The sequence below is a fragment of the Protopterus annectens genome, chromosome 2.part1, assembly GCF_019279795.1.
Source record: "Protopterus annectens isolate FY-2018-M chromosome 2.part1, PAN1.0, whole genome shotgun sequence".
Taxonomy (NCBI): Eukaryota; Metazoa; Chordata; order Ceratodontiformes; family Protopteridae; genus Protopterus; species Protopterus annectens.
Window position 1 is genome coordinate 1,011,185,439 of NC_056729.1, and position 23,962 is coordinate 1,011,209,400.

The following is a 23,962-nucleotide window of genomic DNA, read 5'->3' on the forward strand; positions in this document are numbered from 1 at the left end:
CCTTGTCTGTGTGAGCACTACCCTCTCACTTACTTTTCTTTCCTAGGTTTCTCTCCCTCTGCAAACGGTACCTCAGACCACAAGTTATCCTCATTTTTACTTCCTTAATTCTTTACAAATACCTGTTGTCTATATTTCTCCCTAATTTACATTTTTCTGTAACATCTGATGAAGTCCATTCTGGATGAAAACGCCTTACTGTGTGGTGCATTTATGTGATTAAAGGGCTGTTAATTCCATTTTTCGCAAAGTATATTTCGACCTCCTGGTGTTGGATGCCTGTTTTGTGCTTGCATTTTTCTGTCTTACACTGACAGCTTGGGTTTAAAACTCTGAACATGCACTATTACTTCATCTTTTACTGCATTAGAGACGTATTTCTTATTTTTACATTTGTTAGTGATGGAAACACAGGAATTATGCATTCATAAATTTATAGCAATCTGCCTTGGCAAATACATATTCTGATTACAGTTCTGGGAATCATTAAGGCATTGTAAAAGGATAAGCAGTAAGGCTGCCCAGGTTGATTACAGCTGATGAGGTGTTCTGAAGTGAATTGCCTGAGCTGATAGTATGGTCTTAGCTACAGGCTACGTTGAGAATTTAATAACCTCTAATTCTGAGTATGTGAAGGCTACTAGAAGCACACAATACAAACCAATTCTACTCATGCAAATGTACAGTGATGATAATATTGAAAAGAGCATATTTAAAAAATGTGATGTTTTGTTGCATATAGTGCAGATGCTAAGTTCATTTAAGGCATCATTTCTAATAACTGTATAGTTACAAATCACTGTCTTCCTTCATAGACCAGATCCTGTGGTCTCTACATCTGACCTCGATATTGCAGGAGCTCTGCCACAAGGCCCTAAACCTACATCTACAAGTTTGCTGAGAATTTTGTCATTGTTTAATCTGTGGTCACTACATCTGACCTCATTATTGCAGGAGTTCTGCCATAAGGCCTGACACATACACCTCCGAGTTTACTGAGAATTTTGTCAGTTTTAATAGCCTGTGGTCATTACATCTGACCTCAACATTGCAGGACCTCTACCACAATGCCCTAAACCTACATCTACAAGTTTACTGAGAATTTTGTCATTGTTTAATAGCCTGTGGCCACTACATCTGACCTCGATATTGCAGGGGCTTTGCCACAAGGCCCTACACCTACAAGGTTACTGATAATTTTGTCAGTGTTTAATAGCCTGCAGTCACTACATCTGACCTCGATATTGCAGGAGATCTGCCACAAGGCCCTACACCTGCACCTACAAGTTTACTGAAAATTTTGTCAATGTTTAATGTAAGCATATTTATCATGAAGAACCTTGGGAACCTTGGTGTGTATTAACCTTAATCAGTTAAATACATAGATCATAGATCATAGATTAGTACTAGGCTAACTGCTTATCCCTTGAGAGACTCAAACCCTGCACCTTGTGTTTGTAAGGCAAACACCTTAACCATTAGGCCACCCTCCCAACATGCCTGCTCTATGACTGAAAGTCTCTCTGAAATCGTCAGTGCACTCTAAGGACCTCTTACTAAGTTGGCCACTGTTCCCCTTGTGTTTGACCAGTAGACTATACTGCATATGCCAGTTATTTAGTCTCAGGAAATGACAGGCAACTTGTTTTACTTGCACCTCTTCATTAATTGTTTTGTTCTGGCTATAAACTGATTGCTTTCATTTGTAAACTGAGCTGAGGTTCCTAAAAACCTTCCCTTAGATGATGCTGTAATTGAATTCAGTACAACTTTTTTAAATATCCTAAATAGCCTTGCGCCTCCTACAAGGAAGAGACTAAAAGCAAATTATGCAATTTGGCTATCCAAAAAGAGTAGAAAAAGCATGGAAAGAATGGCAAAAGTATAAAACACCTCAAGATCTTGAAAACTTCAGAATGCTTCACAATCATACTTAAAAGTAAATAAATGAAGATAAAAACTATAGTATAATAACTTTCAGAATAATACTAAACATGACTCTAAAAAATGTGGACATCCATTAAAGAAATCTTACATCCTAGCCAAAAATTCAACCCAAACCCATCTCCTGATAACTCAACACTCGAAACTGCAATAGAGTTCATTTCTTATTTTATAGATAGTATAGCATCTCTAATCAAGGATTCCTCAACATCTAATCCCAATCCTGCCTAACAGCCACATATCACCACATGCACTTTCACCTTCAAACCTCTGCCCATATCCTACATAAAACTACTCTTAAACTTAAACCATGCTGTTCTTCAAATGATGACCTTCCAAGTGAGTACCTAAAAATAACAGCCAGTAGTATTGCCTATCCTGTCTCAATTCTTGTAAATAGGTCAGTCCAGGAATCTTATGTCCGTCTCTCTGGAAAAAGTCATTATCTGTCTGCACAAAGGAGGAAATTCAACATGCACTTAATAACTTTAGACCTATAGCAATCTTATCCCCCAACAAAATACTAGAAAATGTATTCAATAACAATTGTTAGACTATCTTCTGCATGAAGAACTCCCAGCTCCTACACAACATGGCTTCCATCCTTCCTATAGTTCTAGCAGTGCCTTTCTGAGCTATACAGATACTGTCAATAAAGCCAGAGATAACGGCAAACTAGTCATTTCTTTATTACTATACTTGTCTAAAGCTTGGACACAGTTTGTCACAGCAAAATTCTACTTCAAATGTCCTCACTAGGTCTGTCTAAGCTCACCCTTCTGTGGCTCAAAAGCTACAAGTCCAATAGGTATCTGTAAAATGACACTGCACGCTCTGTCCTTACTTTCCAGTCACCACCAGTGCACCACAAGGCTCTATTCTTGGTCTCCTCCTCTTTAACATTTTCACTAACTCCCTCTATACTTCCACATAACAGGCCGCCCTAATGAAATATGGAGATGATTCTACTCTCATTTCACATCTGACAACATGGTACACCTCCACAAAATTACTCATGAAGCTTTAACAGCCACCGAAACATGGCTTCATAACTCACAACTAATGCTCAATCCAAAAAGGAAAAAAAAATACTTTTTTCCCCAAATCCATCTTACATGAAAAAAACAAAATCTTTCTCTTGATAATACAACCATAGATGTTACTTCTCATAGCAAACTATTTGGGTTAATAGTGGATGATAATATTATACTCGACCTGCATGTACAAAATTGCATAAGAAAAACTGATAAAAGACTAGGGATGCTTTACAGAGCCAAACAGTTTCTCAATGACACAGCTAAAAACACACTTGCCACTATTTATCTCCTTCAACTCTTATATACGGCAATCCCGTTCTTACTAACATCTGGGCTTCACAAAAATTTAAACTTGAACGATGCTATAATGATGCTAAATTTGCAGCACATACTCCTTAATGAACCCACCACTGTACAGCACTGAAAAGCCTAAATTGGTTAGAACTGCCACATCATCTAACATCAATAACATATACACAACTTCTCAACACTTAAAAAAGTATCCAGCATCCATCTGCTTGTCCAGCACTCAAAAACATTCTACACAACTATGTTCCCAGTCAGGTTTGCAATACAGTGGCCAAAAACTTGTTTGATTGCAAACCTATCAAATCTGCTGGACACTGACTGTACTCTTACAAGGTTGCTAAGGCCTGGGACTCCTTACCTGTATCTGTGAAGTCTATACCCTCCTTCTCATGTTTCAAAACCACTCTAAAAGACTTCCTATGTAAAATCTGGCTCTATTCTTGCTCAAAACCTGGATAAACTATATCCCTAAATGTGAACAAGTACCTTTTCATTCCTCATACTTCCTTACTCTCCCTTCTTCACTTCCTTCCTTTCTGCTATCTAATTTTCTTCCCTTACTTTCTCTATAAATATAGAATAACCCTGTTTTTTTCTTACTTCATATTGCAATTCCTATTTGTATTAGACTGACTTACCTTTAATTTTGCTACAAACTATCTAAAATTTCTCCAGATATTAAATAATTGTCATAGGTCCATAGGTTCATAGGTGTTTACTAGGTTAATGACCACAGGGTCCTTTTTAAGCCTAACCATGCATCCCAAACCTTTGACAAGTTTTGATACGCTTGATAAGTGTAAGCATGGGCCTGAGAGATTAACCATTTACAGGTTACCTGTGTCCATTAGAGACATAGGTGCCAAAACCAGGGATGAATTTCTGGTTTCCCATCCAATTGTCCAAGTTGCACTTGAATTGGGTTAGGGAGGATCTCTGCTTCACATGGATGGGGAGCCTGTTCCATAGATGGGGTAGTCTCTGGGATACATAACTATTTCTTCAGCAGGTCCTACTTATATCACAGGCAATGTTTAAGTCTTTAGAATGGGTAATTCTGGTACTGTTTGTTTTGTGGATATGTAGGAGATCCATCAGAATGGGGTCTGACAATGCCCTGTATGTAAGGCATAGATCTCCCCTCAAAAACCTGTAGGAGATGGAATATAGGGAGAGGGCCTTGAAGCGGTCTGCATAGCACATTTTACTTATGCCCTGTATTCTTTTAGTGAGGAATCTCTGTGGACTTTCCATTTGTTGGATGTGCCTGGTTATGTACCTACCAAAGGGGGCATTGTACTCAATGATAGGTCTGATCAATGCCAAATATACTGAAACAATGACTTCCTTGGACTTAGATGCCATACCTTTGTTTATAAATTGTGCAACATGGAATGATTTCCTCACCACTGTAGACATGTGATGGTCAAAGGCTAGAGTACTATCAATGTGTGTCCCTACGTCCCTGACTACTGGGTCAATTCTAAGGGCTGTGCTGTCAATATGATAGTTACCAGGAATGGATGACTTCCCAAAGGATAGTATTATGCATTTCTTGGCTTTTAGTTTTAGACCATGGCTCTGACACCAGTTGTTAGTGTCAGCCCCTCCTGGAGAACATTTGTGTCAATGTGAGATTCAGTGACAGCTCCTAATTTCCAATCATCTACAAATTTAGTCAGCCAGAGATGACTGACATTTGCCTTGACTTCTGATAAGTAAAAACCAAAAAGGAGCGCTCCAAAGGCTCATCCCTGAGGGACACCACTTGTGAATGGCCTCTTTGTAGAGGTGGAATCCTCAATTCTAACTTCCTGGGTCCTGTCTATGTGCCAGTTGGCTGTCCACCAAGTGACATATGGGTTTGTGCCTAACCTCTTGAGTTTGTCAACAATGCCCGAGTGGGGTATTGTGTCAAATGCCTTGGTAGGTCAAGGTAGGCAATGTGAACAATTTTGCCCTCATCCATTGCTTTGGTGACCATTTCAAAGAAGTCCAGCAGGTTGAGTAGGCATGATCTGCCCTTGACAAAACCAAACTGGGTTGGGTCCAGTATATGGAGATTTACTATATCCCTGTTGATCATCTACATGATAATTCTTTCCATGTTTTTACATATAAGACTGGTGAGACTTATGGGTCTATAGTTTCCAGGGTCTGTAGGTGGCCCACCTCTCTCCAGAGGGATAAATGTTGAATTTCTCCATTCATGAGGCATGAAGCCTGTTTATAGGCTACAGTTAAACAGTAATTCCACAAGCCCTGCTAGATCATGTTTCATGGTGTTTAGAAGGCATCTTGGGATATTGTCTAGGGCCATTGATTCGGTGTTCTTGGTCTTAGAGAGAACATTTAGAACCTGTTCCCTAGTGATAGTAGGGGGAGTTATATATTTATTTATTTATTTATTGACATTTGTTAACTGGGTTTGTCCAACTGGGCTTGTGGCCCATTTTCAGTGGAGACCCGAGGAGAAAAGCTGCAGTAATACATTTTAAAACAAGTACAATTTTAAACAATATTGATATAATAGCAGTTATAGCAAAATGATTCCCATATGTTGGGTTACATGCATAAAGTTAAAGTTGCATTAAAAAGAAGCTAAGTAACAGTTTTACATTGATATAGTTCAATAGGTCAACAATAAACATTTTTTGTTTGTATAAAATTGTGCAAATGCATAGTAGACACATTGGTGAGAGAGGTGTAATGAGGTACTAAGTATGGTCCTTTTGAGGGTACATAAAGGGAAGGAAGACTAGATAGGGTCATGGCAAGGGCAGGTTCTGGAATTGAGAAAATAAGCTTTTAGTTCATTTTTAAAGTGTGAGGTGTGGGAGATTGAACGTAAGTCAAGGGGAAGTTTGATATTTGATAATTTCTGAGGGAAGGTTGAGGGGGAGATAGGGGTAAAGTTGGAGCTGAATTTATAGGCCAGTAGGTTTGCTATATCTTCTGGCTCAGTATAGGTGGCTCCATTTACAATTAGCTCTGCACACAATTGTGTATTGCCTTTGAGGTTGGGGACATAGCTAAAGAATACCTTTCTCTTGGCCTGGGAGGCTGGATTCACCTCAAATTTGGCTTTGACAGACTTTATTTGTCCTCTGAGATGTTTGTTTAGTTTGATGAGATTGCTTTTATCCTGATGGATCTGCACCTCCTAATGTTTCCCATGATTTTCTTCCTTCTGTTATACATCCAATTTATTTTGTGATTCCACTGGGGTGGCTTGTTTTTTGAGTTAGTTCTGTGCTTCTTCCTAGTGGGTACAGCTGCCTCTATGCAGCCATTAATATGCTTGTGCATGGTTTCTGTTAACAGTTCTGCATAGGCAGCAGTGTTCTGAGGGTTTATGGTGGCTTGAAATTTTTCCAGTTTCTCACTTAATAGCAGGAGGTTAGCCTTAGAATAGTTCCTGAATATTCTAGGATTAGCCGAGGGTCCAGTTTTTTTTTTACTTCAAAGGAGAGAATTTTGTGGTCTGATTTTACCAGGGAACAAACCTATACAATGTATCAATTCTTAATCAATGTTTTTATATTATGTCCAGTTTGCTACAGTTATTTAAACTGCAGATGTTTTTGTTTTATGTTTGAAGATTGTAAAATTATAGTTCTTAAAATGTTTTGTAATAATTTGGAGTGTTTCTCGCCGGGCCTCTACTGAAAATGGCCTTCTACCCAGTCAGACTTTCCCTGTAACCAAATGCCAGTAATACAATAAATAAGTAAATAAATTGTGGTTGACCTAAACCTGTACATCTAGCTCAGTGTTTATTGTCAAAATGTTAGGATGTATTTGGACAGAGCAGTAATTCCAAACATGGGATAATGCGATTGAACAGGGAATTGGGTAGCTTTCCATGTGTAGTTTTGCAAAATTTGTATATATATATATATATATATATATATAAAAGTGTATGTGGAAACATCCTATGACTGATTTCTAACAAGTGAGCCAATGTTTTGTTGCTAGGGGCTGCTTTAATAGCAACTCCCAAGCTATAGTATATGTTGCTATATGTAATACATATACCGACTTTTGCAGTGGAAGAAAATATAAGAAAGTTTGCATTAGGAATGCATGAAAAATAATATGCTGTTAAGAACAAATCTAATGCAAATGCTTTATTTAGACATTTCATTGTAGAGGCAGTTTTAAAAGATTTTATTTTTGTGTTTTGGATATGGGGGGGGGATAATGGAAGAGATAGTGATAGTAAAAGTCTGTTAGAATACAAAGCTGTTTTGTCACATAAGGTTAGAGGTTACCAACATACCAGGACTTGATTGTTTTAGCATTAAAGCTCTGCTTTAAACACATATTTTAAGTAATATTTGTTCTTATATGACTGAACACAGAATTTGGGCATTGTCACTTTCAATTACAGTAATGTTCAGCATATTATACGCTTGTGATTTTTAAATGTGAACCTAGTTGTAACAGTCTTTTATTCTAAAGATGTTTTGTTTAATAAAGAAGAAGGTGTTAAACTGAGTTTTTCCTTCAGTGTTCTTTTATTTGTTTATTTATTTATTTATTTTTGTTGCTTTTTTATACTATGGGGTATTTGGGCAACTTTGTGTGAGTTCATCTAAATGACTTTGTTGACACAAATTCTGCACACATTGGAAGCATGTTCCTTTAAACAAAACAGCTGACAGTTCAAAGTATTCACAGAGGTGCTTTTCAAAAACATGAATAATAAATATTTAAATGAAATTTCTTTAAACTTCTCTGTTACTTAAATACAACAGTGTAGCAGTACCTTTGCTATCATATGGCAATAACACAATGTAGAAAGCATTTAACAGTTTGTGACACATCTGCTTTACAATTGCATTAATCTGGCTATATGTCAATCACATGATAAGATATGGAAGTACACTTGGCTTTAGGTCTTGCTCCTTACTTACATATGCAGAAGTCACATTATACTTTTGTGTGATGCCATGACAGTCATATGAAAAAAAAAATAAAGCAGACAAACAATATTCACAAGACTTGCATTTGTCAGTTTGTCATTGGGGTTCAAAGTTCATACATTGCTGTCTGTGAAGCTTTTGCAAGCTAATTTTTCAACTAGGTGGTGAAACTGAGATTTAAGAGAATAGTATGTAGATTATATGTGTGGGGGGTTAAGTTAAAAAGAATAGGAAATCATTTTGTGAAGGCTGGTCATTTTCACTGAGAATGGTAATGTGTCTTCTGGGGGTTCACTTTATATTCTCGAAATACTGAAATCCTGAATTTCAGTGTTTCGAAACCATAAAGTCAAACGGCCCAAATCCTGAAACTACAAAATCATGAAACACATAATCACGAACAGAAACACACCCTACACCACAAAACACATACATCATCCAACCCACACCACAACAAGCAAAGCACACACAAAACCACCAACAAACAAACCTGCACAACATATAAGCAGGAGAGCAAGCCCCCCTGAACCCCCCATCCACTCACAACACCGCACGTAATGTACCATAAAGCCATAACCGTGAATTAGAAATATTCGGATTCGTGATTATGTACTTTCATGATTTTAAGGGTTCAAAGTTATAATTTCGGGATACTGAAATTCGGGATTTCAGTATTTCGAAATTATAAAGTGAACCCATTTTCTGGGTGTAGAACAGTGTGAGGTGGAAGAGCCTGAGTTTGCACTTTTAAGGATTACAATCATTATGGTGTGTGTGTGTGTGTGTGTGTGTGTGTGTGTGTGTGTGTGTGTGTGTGTGTGCGCGCGCATGTTTGTAGGATGTTCATAGGTTCATATGTTAAAAAAGTGAGGATGCGACCAGTAGGGTGGCTTTAGAGTAACAGGAAGTGTGTGTGTGTGTGTGTGTGTGTGTGTGTGTGTGTGTGTGTGTGTGTGTGTGTGTGTGTGTGTATGTGTGTGTGTGTTTGTATATGAATATTTACATGCATGTGTGTGTGTGAATACATGCTTGTGCATGGTAGGTGCATGTGTGTGTATGTGTGTTTGTAACTGTATATATACACATTCTGTTAAACTGAGGCATTGGTGTTGCTTTTCTGGTGCAAAATTAATAAAATATTATATCATTTGTAATTTATATCATTTGTAATGTTCATTGAAAAGGTGCATATTACAGGAGCAGTTCAAGATTAATTAGATGTAAAGCACATTCCAGTTTAGGTATTTGTGTATAGTGTGAGTCTTCTGGTAAAAACCTAATTAGTTTTGTAAGAAAACTATAAATGACTCAGATCAGGACTCCTGTAAATTAAGGTCTCTTGGTGGATACAGAAATTAACAGTGGTATTTAAAATTAGCAATGTAGCTTTTTATCTTTGGGTAGATGTGACACAACTTACTGTTATATTTCTAGGACAGTAAAGCTGAAATTTAGTAATCTTTTGCGTATGATGTAAGGTTTTGTATTACTTCATTTTGCAGCACATACTTAACATTTGTATGCCTTGAAGACTTTCCTTTTAAAGCTTACTTTTGGTCATCATCAGATTTTACACTTTCTGAAAGCATATACATTTTAAGATAGTAAACTCAGCACTAATATTTAGTTATACAAAGCGGATGGGCAGTGGACATTGAAAGAGAGAGTGTGAGATGGATGAAAGAGTGACCTTGGGAAACACTGATGAAGCAGAATTTATTTTTGAGACAGTAGCTCTTTTGTGGAGTTAGAATGCAGTTCTGCAACAGTATTTATTTATCAGGAAGACAGTAAAACAGACACTGAAATGCATAATGTATACAGCCACTTAAGCACCAATTGCAAGGAGTAATGATATAGCAGACATGAGAAGAAATGCTAGTGGTAATCATAGTGTGTGAGGGATTTTCTTCAACATTTAAGAAGAGAAAATTGTCCCTTCTGCAGTTTACTTAATGAAATGTTCTATTATTTGTTTTAATTAAGACCACTGGTGTTCCTGGCACCTTATCCTTCATGCTAAATGTTCTACATGTACAGAAAATAAGATACTGGAAATTGTTTCCATATTCTTTTACAGTGAAGACTGGCAAACCAAGCCCTTTGAAGACGCATGCGGATAACATCTTATAGACATGTCATCCAATAATATATTCTTCTGAGAAGACTAGAGTTACTCTGCAACAAAATCTGTACTATAAATGAAACCTCTACATGTTTTCATGGATTACTACTGAAAGAAAATGAAACACACTGCTAAAAGAAACAGCAAAAGCCAAATCTGCATGTCCCATTAGGCAAAGAATTTACAGAAATTAGGGAAAACCAGGAACAAAGAGTTAAAAACACAAGGCCCATGGGCTCCACTATTATTTCCACTCTGCTTTCCAGTGTTATTGCTAGTTATTCTCATAGAGACAAATTGCAAGAAAGACGTTGACAGCATTGATCTGTACATGCTGTGTCAGATTTTAGAAACAGAGACACATATATATTACAGAACTAAATGTCTTGAAGTGATTTGTGGCAATTACAGCATCATTTGAACATTTTTAGATATATTTGATATGTGTGTGTGTGTGTGTGTGTGTGTGTGTGTGTGTGTGTGTGTGTGTGTGTGTGTGTGTGTATGTGTGTGTGTATAGTCACCTCAGTTGCTACTTCTATGTCTAGCTGCTGCATAAATTGCAAAGTATTATCATAGAACCATGGTATTTTTTTTAAAGTCATTCATCCAGAATAATCGTGAAGGAACTTCAGTGGAACTAATTATACTGATGATAGCACTGTGATTATCTGTCCTTGGTAACATGATTACAATAAATTACAACATTACTGTACATGGGATGCTAATTGCACTGTGCAGATTGCATCACTGGAATCTAGAGACTAGACGCAATGTACTTTAGTCAGTGAATCTGACCATAGAATTAAATCTGCATTTGAAAAAATGCAGGCGCACTGCATGCTCGGTATCCAAAAGCACTAACAGTGCATGTGAGTGTTACACACTGCAGTCTGGTGGCAAGGAGATGTGCTATATGAATACATAGTATAAGGATGGAAGTTGAGCAGTATAAATAGGTAGCATAAGGATGGAAGATGAGCAGTATGAATAGGTAATATATGGATGGAAGATGAGCAGTATGAATAGGTAGTGTAAAGATGGAAGATGAGCAGTGTGAATACATAGTATAAGAATGGAAGATGAGCAGTATGAATACGTAGTATAAGGATGGAAGATGAGCAGTATGAATAGGTAGTATAAGGATGGAAGATGAGCAGTATGAATAGGTAGTATAAAGATGGAAGATGAGCAGTATGAATACATAGTATAAGGATGGAAGATGAGCAGTATGAATATGTAGTATAAGGATGGAAGATGAGCAGTATGAATACGTAGTATGAGAATGGAAGATGAGCAGTATGAATAGGTAGTATAAGGATGGAAGATGAGCAGTATGAATACATAGTATAAGAATGGAAGATGAGCGGTATGAATAGGTAGTATGAGGATGGAAGATAAGAGTGTCTAGTCAATACCCAGGAGGTATTGATTGACTGCCCATGTCCAGGAGGTTTGTGGGTGCTGTCCCTGTAACAATTTACAGTGCCCCATCCACTCATCTAGCTTCCTTTTGAACAGTGTCATAGAGGTGCTCTGCTTCACATGAATTGGCAGCTTATTCCCAAGATGCAGTAGTGGCTGGGTGACAAATCTGCCCCTCCAGCATGTCCTTTTTAAGTTCCAGGCCATGTTTAGGTCCCTGGAATGGGTAGCTCTAGTCCTGTTTGATTTATGGATGCACAACAGTTTCATTAGGTTTGCTTCGGAGATTGCTCTGTAAGCCAGGCATAAGTCTCCACTAAGAAGTCTATACAATGCTGAGTAGTTGGGGTTAGGAGGGTGGCCTAATGGTTAAGGTGTTTGCCTTACAAACACAAGGTGCAGGGTTTGAGTCTCACAAGGGATAATTGGCTAGGCTTAAAATGACTCGCAAGAGCAGTCAGCCTACTACTAATCTATGAACCTATAGTGATAGGGACTTCAGTCGGTCTAAAGAAAACTGATTTGTACAGTCCTGTCATGGTTCATACCCAAAACAACATTGTTGCAATTAGTGCAGGCTATGTACAATGACCCAATGATACAATTACAAAATGTATTTGGACTCTCAGAGGGGTTCCCAGTGGGAGTGGGTACATATCAGAGTTCATCTCTGAGCCCACTTCTATTGAGACTGTTGGACTACATTAGCAAACAGGTCAGAGGCGAAAAATCAACAAAGTTTTTGTATGCAGTTGATGTAGCATTAAAGGTAGACTATGAACAAGATTTTCAACAAATGCTTGGGAATGGGATGCAAAACTGAAGGCACACAGGATGAAACTGAGTACAGATAAGATGGTTGTAATGGCAGCAAATGAGGGAAATCAGAAGAAAGTGAAAATTGAAATAGAAGGGAAAATAGTGAAACAGTTTTAACAGTTTCAAGTATCTGGGAGGGGTGGTTGAGGAGAAGGGAAATCTAGGGGAGGAGGTCAAAGCTAGAATCAGAGGGGCTGCAGCCAAGTGACACAGATTCTTAGGGGTAATGTGTGACAAAAGAATGCAAAAGAAGCTGAAAAGCATGGTGTACAAAACAGTGGTGTGACTAGTACTACTGTAGTACAGAAACGTGGTTAGGGAAGGCAGAGCAGTTCAGGGAGCTAGACTTGATGGAGATGAACTGCCCAAGTCAGGTGGTGGGATGCACACTGTAGGACAGACAAAAAAATGAGCCCAAGTACCTCCGATTTCAGAGAAAGTCAAAGAGAACAGATTACAGTGGTTTAGGCACATGTGCAAAAAATCAGAAGACAATCTGGTGAAGATGATCTGGGGCAGTGAGGCAGACAGGAAGAATGCAAGAGGAGGAGAAGAAGGCTTTCAGCAAAGAGATGGATGGATTTTGTGAGAGAAGACCTGAGATAGTCAGGCACAACTGTCAAAGAAGGTAGCACAGAGGAACTGAACTGAGAAAGAGAGAGAGGGAGAGATATGTTGAAGGTTTACTCCTCCCAACCCTTGTAAAAAATTTGAAAAAGAGGGTTGATAACGAAGATGAGGAGTTAGGTAATGGATGCTAAGACAAGATGTGTGTATGCATGCATGTGCATGTGTGTGTGTGTGTGTGTGTGTGTGTGTGTGTGTGTGTGTGTGTGTGTGTGTGTGTGTGTGTGTGTGTGTGTGTGTGTGTGTGTGTGTGTGTGTGTGTGTATGTGTGCGTTTGCATTTGCATATGTGCGTGTGCGCATGTATCTGCTTGGTTGTTCCCAGTATAGTTATATAGTAGGCAGAGCATTATGAGTCAAGAGTGGATATGTGTGTGTGTGTGTGTGTGTGTGTGTGTGTGTGTGTGTGTGTGTGTGTGTGTGTGTGTGTGTGTGTGTGTGTGTGTATGTGTATGTGTGCATGTGTGAGCGTGCATGCATGAATGTGTGCATGTTTGTGTGGAGGTTTGGGTGGAGACATAAATGGGCTGTTAGGGCAAACACTAGCATGGTCAGGTCTGTGGTGCAATGATCAATTCAGAGACATGGTAATGAGTAATTAATGAGTTGTTTCTGTGCTCAGTCTTACCATATCTCTAAATCAGAATCTGCATCTTGCTAATTCCTCTGCACTGAGAACTTAGCATTGGCAGAGACAAATTTTCCAAATCCTGCTCTAGTGGCATCAATACATAATTTTTAATAAGTTACTGATAACATTTTAAACTGTTTCTTATTTAAATTCTTCATTCATGATATAGTAATTATGTCATATAGTACTGAGAATGTTGATACCCTGCAAATATAGTTTTTTTTTCAATCTGATGTATTTTCATTTGCAGATCTGGTTTTACACTAATAGCATTTTCACAGAAGTTGGTTTTAAGAAAGAAACAATCCCATATATCACGTTAAGTACAGGTGGAATAGAAATTGTGGCTGCTGTTATTTCTGTAAGTACTGCACTTCATTTTCTTCCTGTAAAAATAATAGCAAGAAGAATAATGTTATCTCAGAGAAAAACAAACTATAATATGTTACGTGTTTGTTAAAGAGAGATGATTCATCATAGATTTAGTTATCTATAATAAGGATGGATGAAAGAAAGTAAATGGATTAACTTTACATCTTTCACTTTTTATGCTGTAGTACACTATTACTACAAGTCTTTCTTCATGGCATGTCAGATTATCGAGAGCCTACGTACAATATTACATTCCTCTTCATGGTCTTTGAGTGTATATTGAACCAAGACTTGAAACTAATGCTAAGACGTTCATTTACCAGCTGGTGTTATGTACAGAAAACAGCTATGAAATTGTTTCCAGAACTATTTATTTCTCTTTATGAAATACAATTATGTGAGTTCAAGCTTTGTTACAGAAATTTGCTGCTGTAGCAAAGCATTTCATGGGACATTCAGAATATTAAAAATGTAGAGGGTGAATCTATGAAATGAGGAAGGTTAAGAAATTTTTAAGAGATGTCAATGACTTTGTGAAAGGTTAGGCCTGTTCTTAGCAAACAAATAAAAAAGCAATGCATTTTGCACAAACTGTTGATAACCATAAGTGTTAATTTAGTTATATGGAAGAGAGGGAGTTCCATTTTGAAGAATCTGCATGTTTCTCCAGACACAAGCACTGATTCATACTATTCTTATTTCTCATTGGCTGGTGAAGCTGATGTGGAATCAGTTTGTGGTTCCCCATCTGTAAAACAATCAAATACATTGTTTAGCTCTCTGTTTACAAGGAGTGGCAGGAAACACAGATCTAGATCAGCAAAACCTGGTGGTGTTTCAAAAGAATATACCTAAATGATTATTATTTCACAAGCAAATAGCAACAGTGTTTTAAATCAGACTAACTGTAGGTGAATTTAATGTCATAAATAAAGCCTTGAATTTTGTTCTATATTTCTATGTTTCTCAATCTGCTTTGATATCTGACTTCACGAACTTTAGACGGATGTTGCCTTTAAAATGCTGGTATGATATACATAGTGAAACAATAAGTAATGACACTACTGAAAATTACAGGTTTCACAAATCTAATTTTTCAACCTCTGTACCACCAAGTAGTCAGGTTATTTGAAAATGAGGTATGTAACAGTTACAAGTATAAGGTGATGATATATATAGAAAATATAACAATAATTTAACTGTTAAAGAACATAGAGCTTTATAAAATTTGCAAAGTTTAATTAACACAAGGAGATCAGCATTACATTGACAAATACAGGAGGTGCCTGTGTTGTTGGATTTTGACAAAATAATTTTGGACAAAGAAGACAGAAATACTGATGAAGGCCTTGAGCTGAATGCTGACCCTGATTATCTCTTTGACAACTGACCAAAAATAAAATCAGTTGCATTGTAGTTGAGAGCTGTTGTATGTAACTTTAGTGCTGGACTGTGATTATGACAGAGAAGTCAGGATACAGGCTATCATCTTATATAAAAATGTGATTAGATCCCACCATTGATTTTAAATTAACCATTGATTATTATTTAAATTGGATGTTGCAAAATAGGATTATTCATCCAAGCTTAAAGTCAAAATTGACAGTAGATTCATCTGAATAACAGAATTTATGCATACAACCTAAGGATAATAAATCTGTAATTAATCCTCCTGGTCGCTCAATAGTGTCTGCTATTAGTTATCTTACAGAATTCTCTATACTTAGAAAAGGTGCTAAAACCTTTACTACATTTAATTCCCTCAAGATTAGAGGATACACCTGACTTTCTTAGACTTAGTGATTCTTCCAAGAGTACTAATAGCACTTAGAGTAACCGTGACTGTTGTGTATACTATACCCCATGAATGAGGCATAGAGGCTATGTCCTTGTCATTAAACAAAGAGAGTAAGTGCAATACCCAGATGAGGACATTTTGGTTTCAACTACTAGAATGTGTTTCAAATATAAATGCCTTGTATTATGGAGATGAGTATTATTTGCAGTTGAGAGGGAAAACTATGGGTGCAAAATTTTTACCTCTATAAGCAGATAATTTTATGGGCTACAGCAAACAAAGATGGTTATATGAACAGCAAGGTAATATGTTTGGTTCATTACTTAAATAATTGTTGGACACTAGGGAGAAGGCTCTTTAGAACAATTAAATCAATTTGTAAATTATTTGAATAGCAATACTTAGAACATTCACTTTACTGTAAAATATAGTTTACATTATATGGATTTTGTGGATGTCAGTCTAAGTAAATCAATAGATAGCTCTTTTGTAACTTCTCTATACAGGAAACCTTTTAATTGCAGTTTGCTTTAAAATGGTCAGTAGTTGCCACCCTTGACATGTAGATATTAATTTAACAAAATCATAGTATATAAGGCTGAAACACAAATTTAGCAATTGATATGTTTTTTAAGGGAAACTACTGTGCTTGATAAAAGGCTTGCAGAGAAGGGTTTCAATCCATGTATTTGAAATCAGTGTAAAAAAGACATTATTAATTCTGTTACATAGAACTATTTGTGATGTTATATGATTAAGGCCACAAGTTGCTGCCACTTATATTATGTCACCTATATAAAGAATATGATGGGTTTTATTGTGGTTGTTTTACTTTGTAAAAATTTGCTTTTACTTTATTCAAGAAGTGGATAACCACATGATTTGATATCACAGTACACAAATGACTATTATGACGATGCAGATCAAATGAAATTGATGACACTGCTGAGAAACTGGTTTCTTGTCTGTGATCTTTTGCCTGAATTAAAGCCTACATAATTCTAGATATTTTTGAATCTTAAAATTTTTGAATTTGTGTGTGTGTGTGTGTGTGTGTATGTGTGTGTGTGTGTGTGTGTGTGTGTGTGTGTGTGTATATATATGTATATGTATATACATATATATATATATATATATATATATATATATATATATATATATATGTGTGTGTGTGTGTGTGTGTATATATATATATATATATATATATGTGTGTGTGTGTGTGTGTGTGTGTGTGTGTGTGTGTGCAGATTACAGACAGTTAGCTTTATACCACTGGCAAATGTAACGCTAGACTAGAAGACACTTAGACTGATCTAAAATATTTCGGTTTACAAGCTAAGAATAGCCTAATGTCTTGTTACAAAATATATGATTTGCATTGTGTTGTATCCTTTGCCATTAAGCATATAGCTGTAGGTTGTGAAGGCCGAAAAATAGAGACATTTTTAAAATATTGCTCTTCTAAACTTAGAAAGTTGATAGAATAGCAGGTTTTGTATTTACATGCCTTTAATGAAGGGTACAAAGTCTGAAACTTAAACGTCTGCCGTTATCATCTGACTTCGATCCTCCATGATTTGCCAGGAAACCAAACATTTTATGAAGAACATTTGAAAAATATGAAGAAAAATTCTGAGTATTTTGCAAGAATCTGGACATTTGAGAGGTACGGTTGCAGTTATAGCATACATTTGTAAAGGGTAATCTGGGAAAAGTGAATTTCGGAAATAAACAAACAAAATGCTGTCACTGAGCAAAGATATCTTCACTTGCATACAAAGAAATTTGTAACAGAAGAACGTTTGAAAGAGTTAAACTTCCAGATATTGGAATGCTATGGTGGAATTAGTGGACAGTTCATGCATGTATCTCATCTATTTATCTATTCCCACATACACACATTTAACCTTTGACAACCATTATCTAACCCTTCAAAATATTTTACAGCTGTCATACAACATTCCTGTTTCTAGTTTCCTATTTCCTAACTTCCATCTTACATTTAGCATCATTCACAACAACTTTTGTCCCTCCCATACTGCTTTTCACAATATTCATTCATACTCAGACTCCTCCTCAACTGTACCTATCCATTATTCTACTTTTCAACTTTTACTTTCTCCAAATAAACCCTCACTACTTCCTATCTTAACTACATCCTCATAATGTATCCTTTCAAATCCCTATGTTTCTTATATTCCAGTAACATCAGAGAAGACAATAAGACAACATAACTCTCTTCCTTTCTAGGAAATATTGTCTTTCTACCCACCTTCCTCTAGCTTTCAGACCCCATCACCACTAAATATCCTACAGCCCTACAATTTCTCACTTCTTACTTGATTTATATTTCTCACTACCTCCAACCAATAAAATACAGAACCATTTACTTAATCATGCTGCTCCTCCATTTATCCTCTCTTCTTCTCTTGCTTCTGGGCTAGCTCTCATCTTACCATGATTCAGTAATAGCTCTCAACATCTCTTCAATTCTTTCCCAACCACCTATCCATACTTCCTCCCTAAATTCTCCACACATCGCACTAAACCTCTTTAATGACAGCGCCCGCCTTTACCCCAAATATAGACCGATTAACTCTATTTCAATGCAAATCAAAATAAAACTGATGATTGGAAAAATACTCTCCAAACACAAGAATCCGTTATAGCCCACTATACTAAAATCCTCCTAGAAGGAGACATTCACCCTAATCCTGGCCCCAGTTACCACAACCAACATCAAGATAATTCCCTAATGCACACTGCTGTAACCTCACAATGGTCATCCCCAATCCCCACCTTGGTAATCTAACATTTACTGCAATAAATGTCAGATATGCCTGGATTACCCCCAAATGAGCCTAATATTATTACTATAACTGAAACATGGCATAAACCCAGCAAAAATGACTCCAAAATACCCCCCATTATAATATCATCCATAATGTCCATATAAACAGGAAAGGTGTTGGTGTTGCTTTAATATTTCCTAACAGCTAACATATTTCCACCTACAACAAACCAATACCAAAATTCAATTAAGCAGAGTTTCTTATTAATTTCCTGAAAAGAAACAAATATAAAGAAATATTTATTACTGTCCTTTATATTTCTCCTCGTGACAGTACAGTTACACTGGCAGATATCCTACATTGGATATCCATAACAATTCCACAAAAAATGCTACTAGGTGATATCAGTATCAGTTGGTTGATAACCTCTAATTCCCCTACTCCCAGCATGAACTTATACTGTTTCAGACAACAAATTAATAGCCCTACACATTACAGCAAGACATCAAACTCTTTATTAGACTGGATCCTACTATCAGGCCCTAATTAAGTCAACACTACAGGTACAAGGTGAGACTTTTCAGTGACCATCTTGCAATCTATACAACCAGACATCTCACATCCATATAAACAGCATATTTATAAAATAGCATGCAATCTCTCCATGTTTAACCCAGAAATGTTCATTACTAAACTATAATCTATTAACTGGAATTTCCTAAAATTCTCCACTTGGATGATGCTGTAAATGAATTCAGTACAACTTTCCTAAATATCCTAAATAATTTTGCACCTCCTTGAAGGGGGAGACTAAAAACAGGTAATGCAGTTTGGGTATCAAAAAAGAGTAGAACGCTAATGCAAAATAGAACCAAAAAATGAAATGCCCAGGTAGGCGTCCCCTACAAAAGACCAGCATGCCATTTTTCTTCCACTAGTTTATTTAAACTCAAAAAGTTGATTTAGACCTTTCGCCTCTCAACTAGAGACTTCACCAGAATAAAAAGCATTCATCTAACAAGATTTAAATACTTTCAGAAAACAGATATTATTTGGCAAACAATAAAATAAACAGTTGAATAACACATCAGAGTTCTTTAAAGAAACAGAACTATAAAAACAATATTTTCAACAGTGATGTGTTGCTTATGAAAAAACAACATACTTTTCCTTTTTACTGGAGTGTGTTTACAAATTGTTTCCATGTTACTGAGTGTGTTTTTGCTTATGAAAAAACAACATACTTATGTTTTTTATTGGAGTGTGTTTACATATTGTTTTCATGGTACTGGGTATCCCTCTTCAATCTATCTTGTTCTTTTAAAATTAGTGGCTAATATAGAGGGATTTTCTAAAATGAACCACTGCATATCTGTATCTACCTGTATATTTGGGTCCACTTTGATTTATCGAAGTTTCAAAACTTCAAACCCATATGGCCGACACTATATGATCGATGTTTTAAAGCTTCAAGACTACAAGAAAAACACGAAAAGTAAACAAAAAAAATTACCTTTATGTTTTTGCAGAGGGGCAAGCCTCCCTTTATCCCACACATCCCCTGCTGATTAAATATACCAACTCTGAGATCGCACTACAGTGAGGAAAACGGTAAACCTCCAATTCCGCACTGTACGGCAGTTTCAATTCAAAGTGTTCGAAGTTTCAAAACTTCAGTCATATGGTCTCGGCCATATTGGTTTCGGAGTTTTGAAACTTTGATAATTCAAAGTGGACCCATATATTCATCTCTCTCTCTCTCCTCTCTCTTCTTATAGATATATACATAGAGATATATAGATATAGCCCTATTTAAACATCTGTTGATCGGCAGATAGATGCATTGTTTACTGGGATAGCCTGGCTGAATAAATTACCCCTTTTAGTCAGAGTCCTTGGGAAAAATGCTCTGCAGTTACAGTAAAAGTGCAAAAGTATAGTTACAATAGATAACAATAATAAACAGACAAGCATAAGAGCTACATATTACTTTGTTTCTTAATAGAAAGGAGGAAAAAATGCAAACTGAACATTACTATTATTTTAATGTGCTATTGTGCAAGTATTAGTACATTTTACTACTCAATAGTAGTAGTGTACAAATATAATCAGGTTTCCACCATTTACTCAAATTAGATTTTGCTACTTAAAGATTAGTGTTAGAAGTGTGTGCACTTATTGCAGGGAATGAAAATAAACATGCTAGTAGTTTAACACAGATAAGAATTAAAGACTGAGATATACAGGTGGAGGACATTTGTTTTCCTCATTAGGTTAATGTAACTCACTGAATGTGAGTTTTATGACTGTACACAATAGCATATTCTTATTACTTAGAAACGTTTCTTATTTCTCATTATTGTTTATTACAGGAACAGATCCAGGTAGTGAAGAGGTCGCTTTTCAATTTTATTTTAAGTAATTAGAGGTGGTTTTCACTCTAATTACCAAGGGAATTACATTCCATAGTTTGTCAATGTACACTACATACAATGACTCTCCAGTCATTATTTCATTTAGTGGCAATGATAAAATAGAGGTGTACAGATTTAAGCTCCGTGCTTGGTCTGCATTTAGGAATGATAGAGTTGATGGCAGCGCATATATTGCTCTGGTGTAGTACAGTTTGCGCTGTTTTAGCTGGGTATAGTGCAAGACATTATGTTGTGTTGCCTGCTGGAGTTACTTCAGAGCTATGCAATGATGCGGCTTATGCATATACATCTCAACTTATTTGTTCATGAATTCCAGGCAGAGTCATAAACAATGGGAGGGGGGAGGAGTGAAGCCTCCAAATCAGGTCTAATGTTTAAATATTATTCTAACCCACTCAAGAAGTAAATAGAACAAGCTATGTTGCATCAGACATTCACTTTGTGAGCAGTGCAAGGCATGAAACTCTGATGTCTGGTATTACTACCTGTAATTCTTACTAATATACTGTAAAATCAGAGCAAATGTGAGATCAAATGTAAAATATGAAATAGTTTTCCAATACACTTATGAGGCAAGCTGACAGCAGATTTGGCTTTTTTTGTTGTAACATGCCTCTAGTTTGTTTACTGATGACTTTTGTTGGTTGGTTAATATTGCAGTGTCATATGTAATTCTAGTAGTAAGAGAGTGTGTGCAGCATGCTTCTGGGTCTGTGTGATAGGTAGGGTCTGATTTTAGAAAGTATTTTAAGTCTTTGGTTTGTTTTGGCCACATCATAATCAATAACCTGATCAAGTTTGAGTTAATAGGTAGTTACAGTCCAGGGGGCCATTGAAGAGCCTAGCCTACAATAACAGTTGCATCCAAGCACTATTTGGTTGAGTGACTTGCTCGAGGACACAGAGTAGGCAAATGAGGGAGGAGGGAATCAGCCCCTGTATCACGGGAACTACAGCTCATAGCCTTCTGTGCCAGCTGATAGATTTCCTGATCTGTAACTACTCTCAGTAGTTTGGTTGTATTATTGGTAATTCTACTATCTAAGGCTAAATGTTCTGATGAGAATTAGGAGTTCAGAGCATAATTTAGTTTTGTTAAGATTTAATATTAGTTAGGATTGTGACAATCTAGCCTTAACTTTAAAAAGGTGACCTCAGCTAGTATTAGCAGCTTAGAAAAATGGAATCATCAGCATATTGTACAACAGTTCCAGTATCGGCTATCTTGTATATATAAATAAATATATGCATTCATATATGAACATATGCATGTATAGATAGATAAATAGATATAGATATTTATTTATTTATTATATTTTAATTATATTTATCTTTTAATTATTTGCTTGCCATTCTTCTTTTCCCATTTGTCCATTTGTGTTTTGTATGTATGCACCAGGGAGAGATTTGGCTCCATAATGTTGTTCAGGTTTAATCTGCTTCAATAGCTTAGTTGTAGCCAAATGGAGTGGTGATGTATAAGGGTCTAGGATTGACTTCGTTCCCAAATTTTGATCTTCAACACCACAGATTCACTGATGTTGTTAGGAACAGTGACTCCAAAACTTTCAATGCACACTGCAACATAAATATGGCTTCATACGGGGATACATTTATTACCCAAAGGATCTCTGTCTGCATAACAAATGTTGTTTGCATGTTTTATTGTCCTGGCTTACGTTACCTGGAGTACAGGAGAGGAAACACTTAGCTATATTCTAAGCTGTGATATTTAGTATGGCTTTGGTGTCAGAATAAGTTGTCATTCTTTCATTTTGCTGCTGTGTTGGATGCTACTCACAATACTCCTAATATAGTTGAAAACGCACTGTGGTTATCTTTGAATGAGTGAGCTACTTTCAGTTCATATTCAGTCTTACTCTTTCTAATTATGCATTTAAGACACATGCAGAGCTGCTTATACTCCTCCCTCTGACTGATGGACGAAAACTTTTTATATAAAATATATCATTTTCTTTCCTGATATAAAGTAGGTTTATCCAAGAGTTCCACAATTTGTGTTTCCCTATGAATTTCCTTCTGAATGTTTCCAAAGATTTGTGCTAATAGATATTAACTCATCTGTGCACTGGTCGAGATGGCTGTAATAATTATGGGTAAAAGCAAAGTCTTTATAGACTGGATGACAAAAACTTTTAAAATGCTTTTTTTTTAAATGTTTTTATTGATTTTAATACATAAGTGACAGTTATGACATTAGAATACAAAACTGAAATAGAACATTAACAAATAACACAAATTGTAACAAAACAACTATTTACAAAGGTGTCTATCAAGTAAATAAATGACCAATTATTCTTAATTCCATTGTCAAAGAAACAGAATAGGAAAAGGTTCCATATTATTGATATATTTAGATTTGCTTATTCAGCAGTTTGTTAAGCTTTATCCATATGTTGTAAGATGTGTTAACTCTGGATGTCCTCATCATGATTGTCAAAAGTCATAGTGACAGACATCGATTGCCATATTTGCAAATTCTTTCATTGTAGGAGTTTGATCGCTTTTCCAGTTCTTGGTGATCGCTTTTCTTGCTGTTGATAGAAGAGTCCATAGTAGTGGGTAGTTTACTCTCTTTACACAATCAGGTATCGGTGTGTTGAACAAAATTAATGATTTAGTTAATGTAAATTTATCATTAAATAAAGATTGCAAAAAAGCATTGACTTTGTCCCTAGAATGGTTTGACAACTTTGCGGT

General features: G+C 36.3%; 1 protein-coding gene across 3 annotated transcripts in view; it reads left to right on the top strand.

Moving 5' to 3' along the window:
• SLC2A9 (solute carrier family 2 member 9) overlaps positions 1–23,962 on the top strand; it is a 3,818,728-nt gene that overhangs the window by 2,494,052 nt on the left and 1,300,714 nt on the right. For all 3 annotated transcript variants that reach the window (XM_044062595.1, XM_044062594.1, XM_044062593.1), the window contains exon 9: positions 14,095–14,205. In XM_044062595.1, the coding sequence (XP_043918530.1) occupies positions 14,095–14,205 (111 nt within the window). The remainder of the gene's footprint in view (positions 1–14,094; positions 14,206–23,962) is intronic.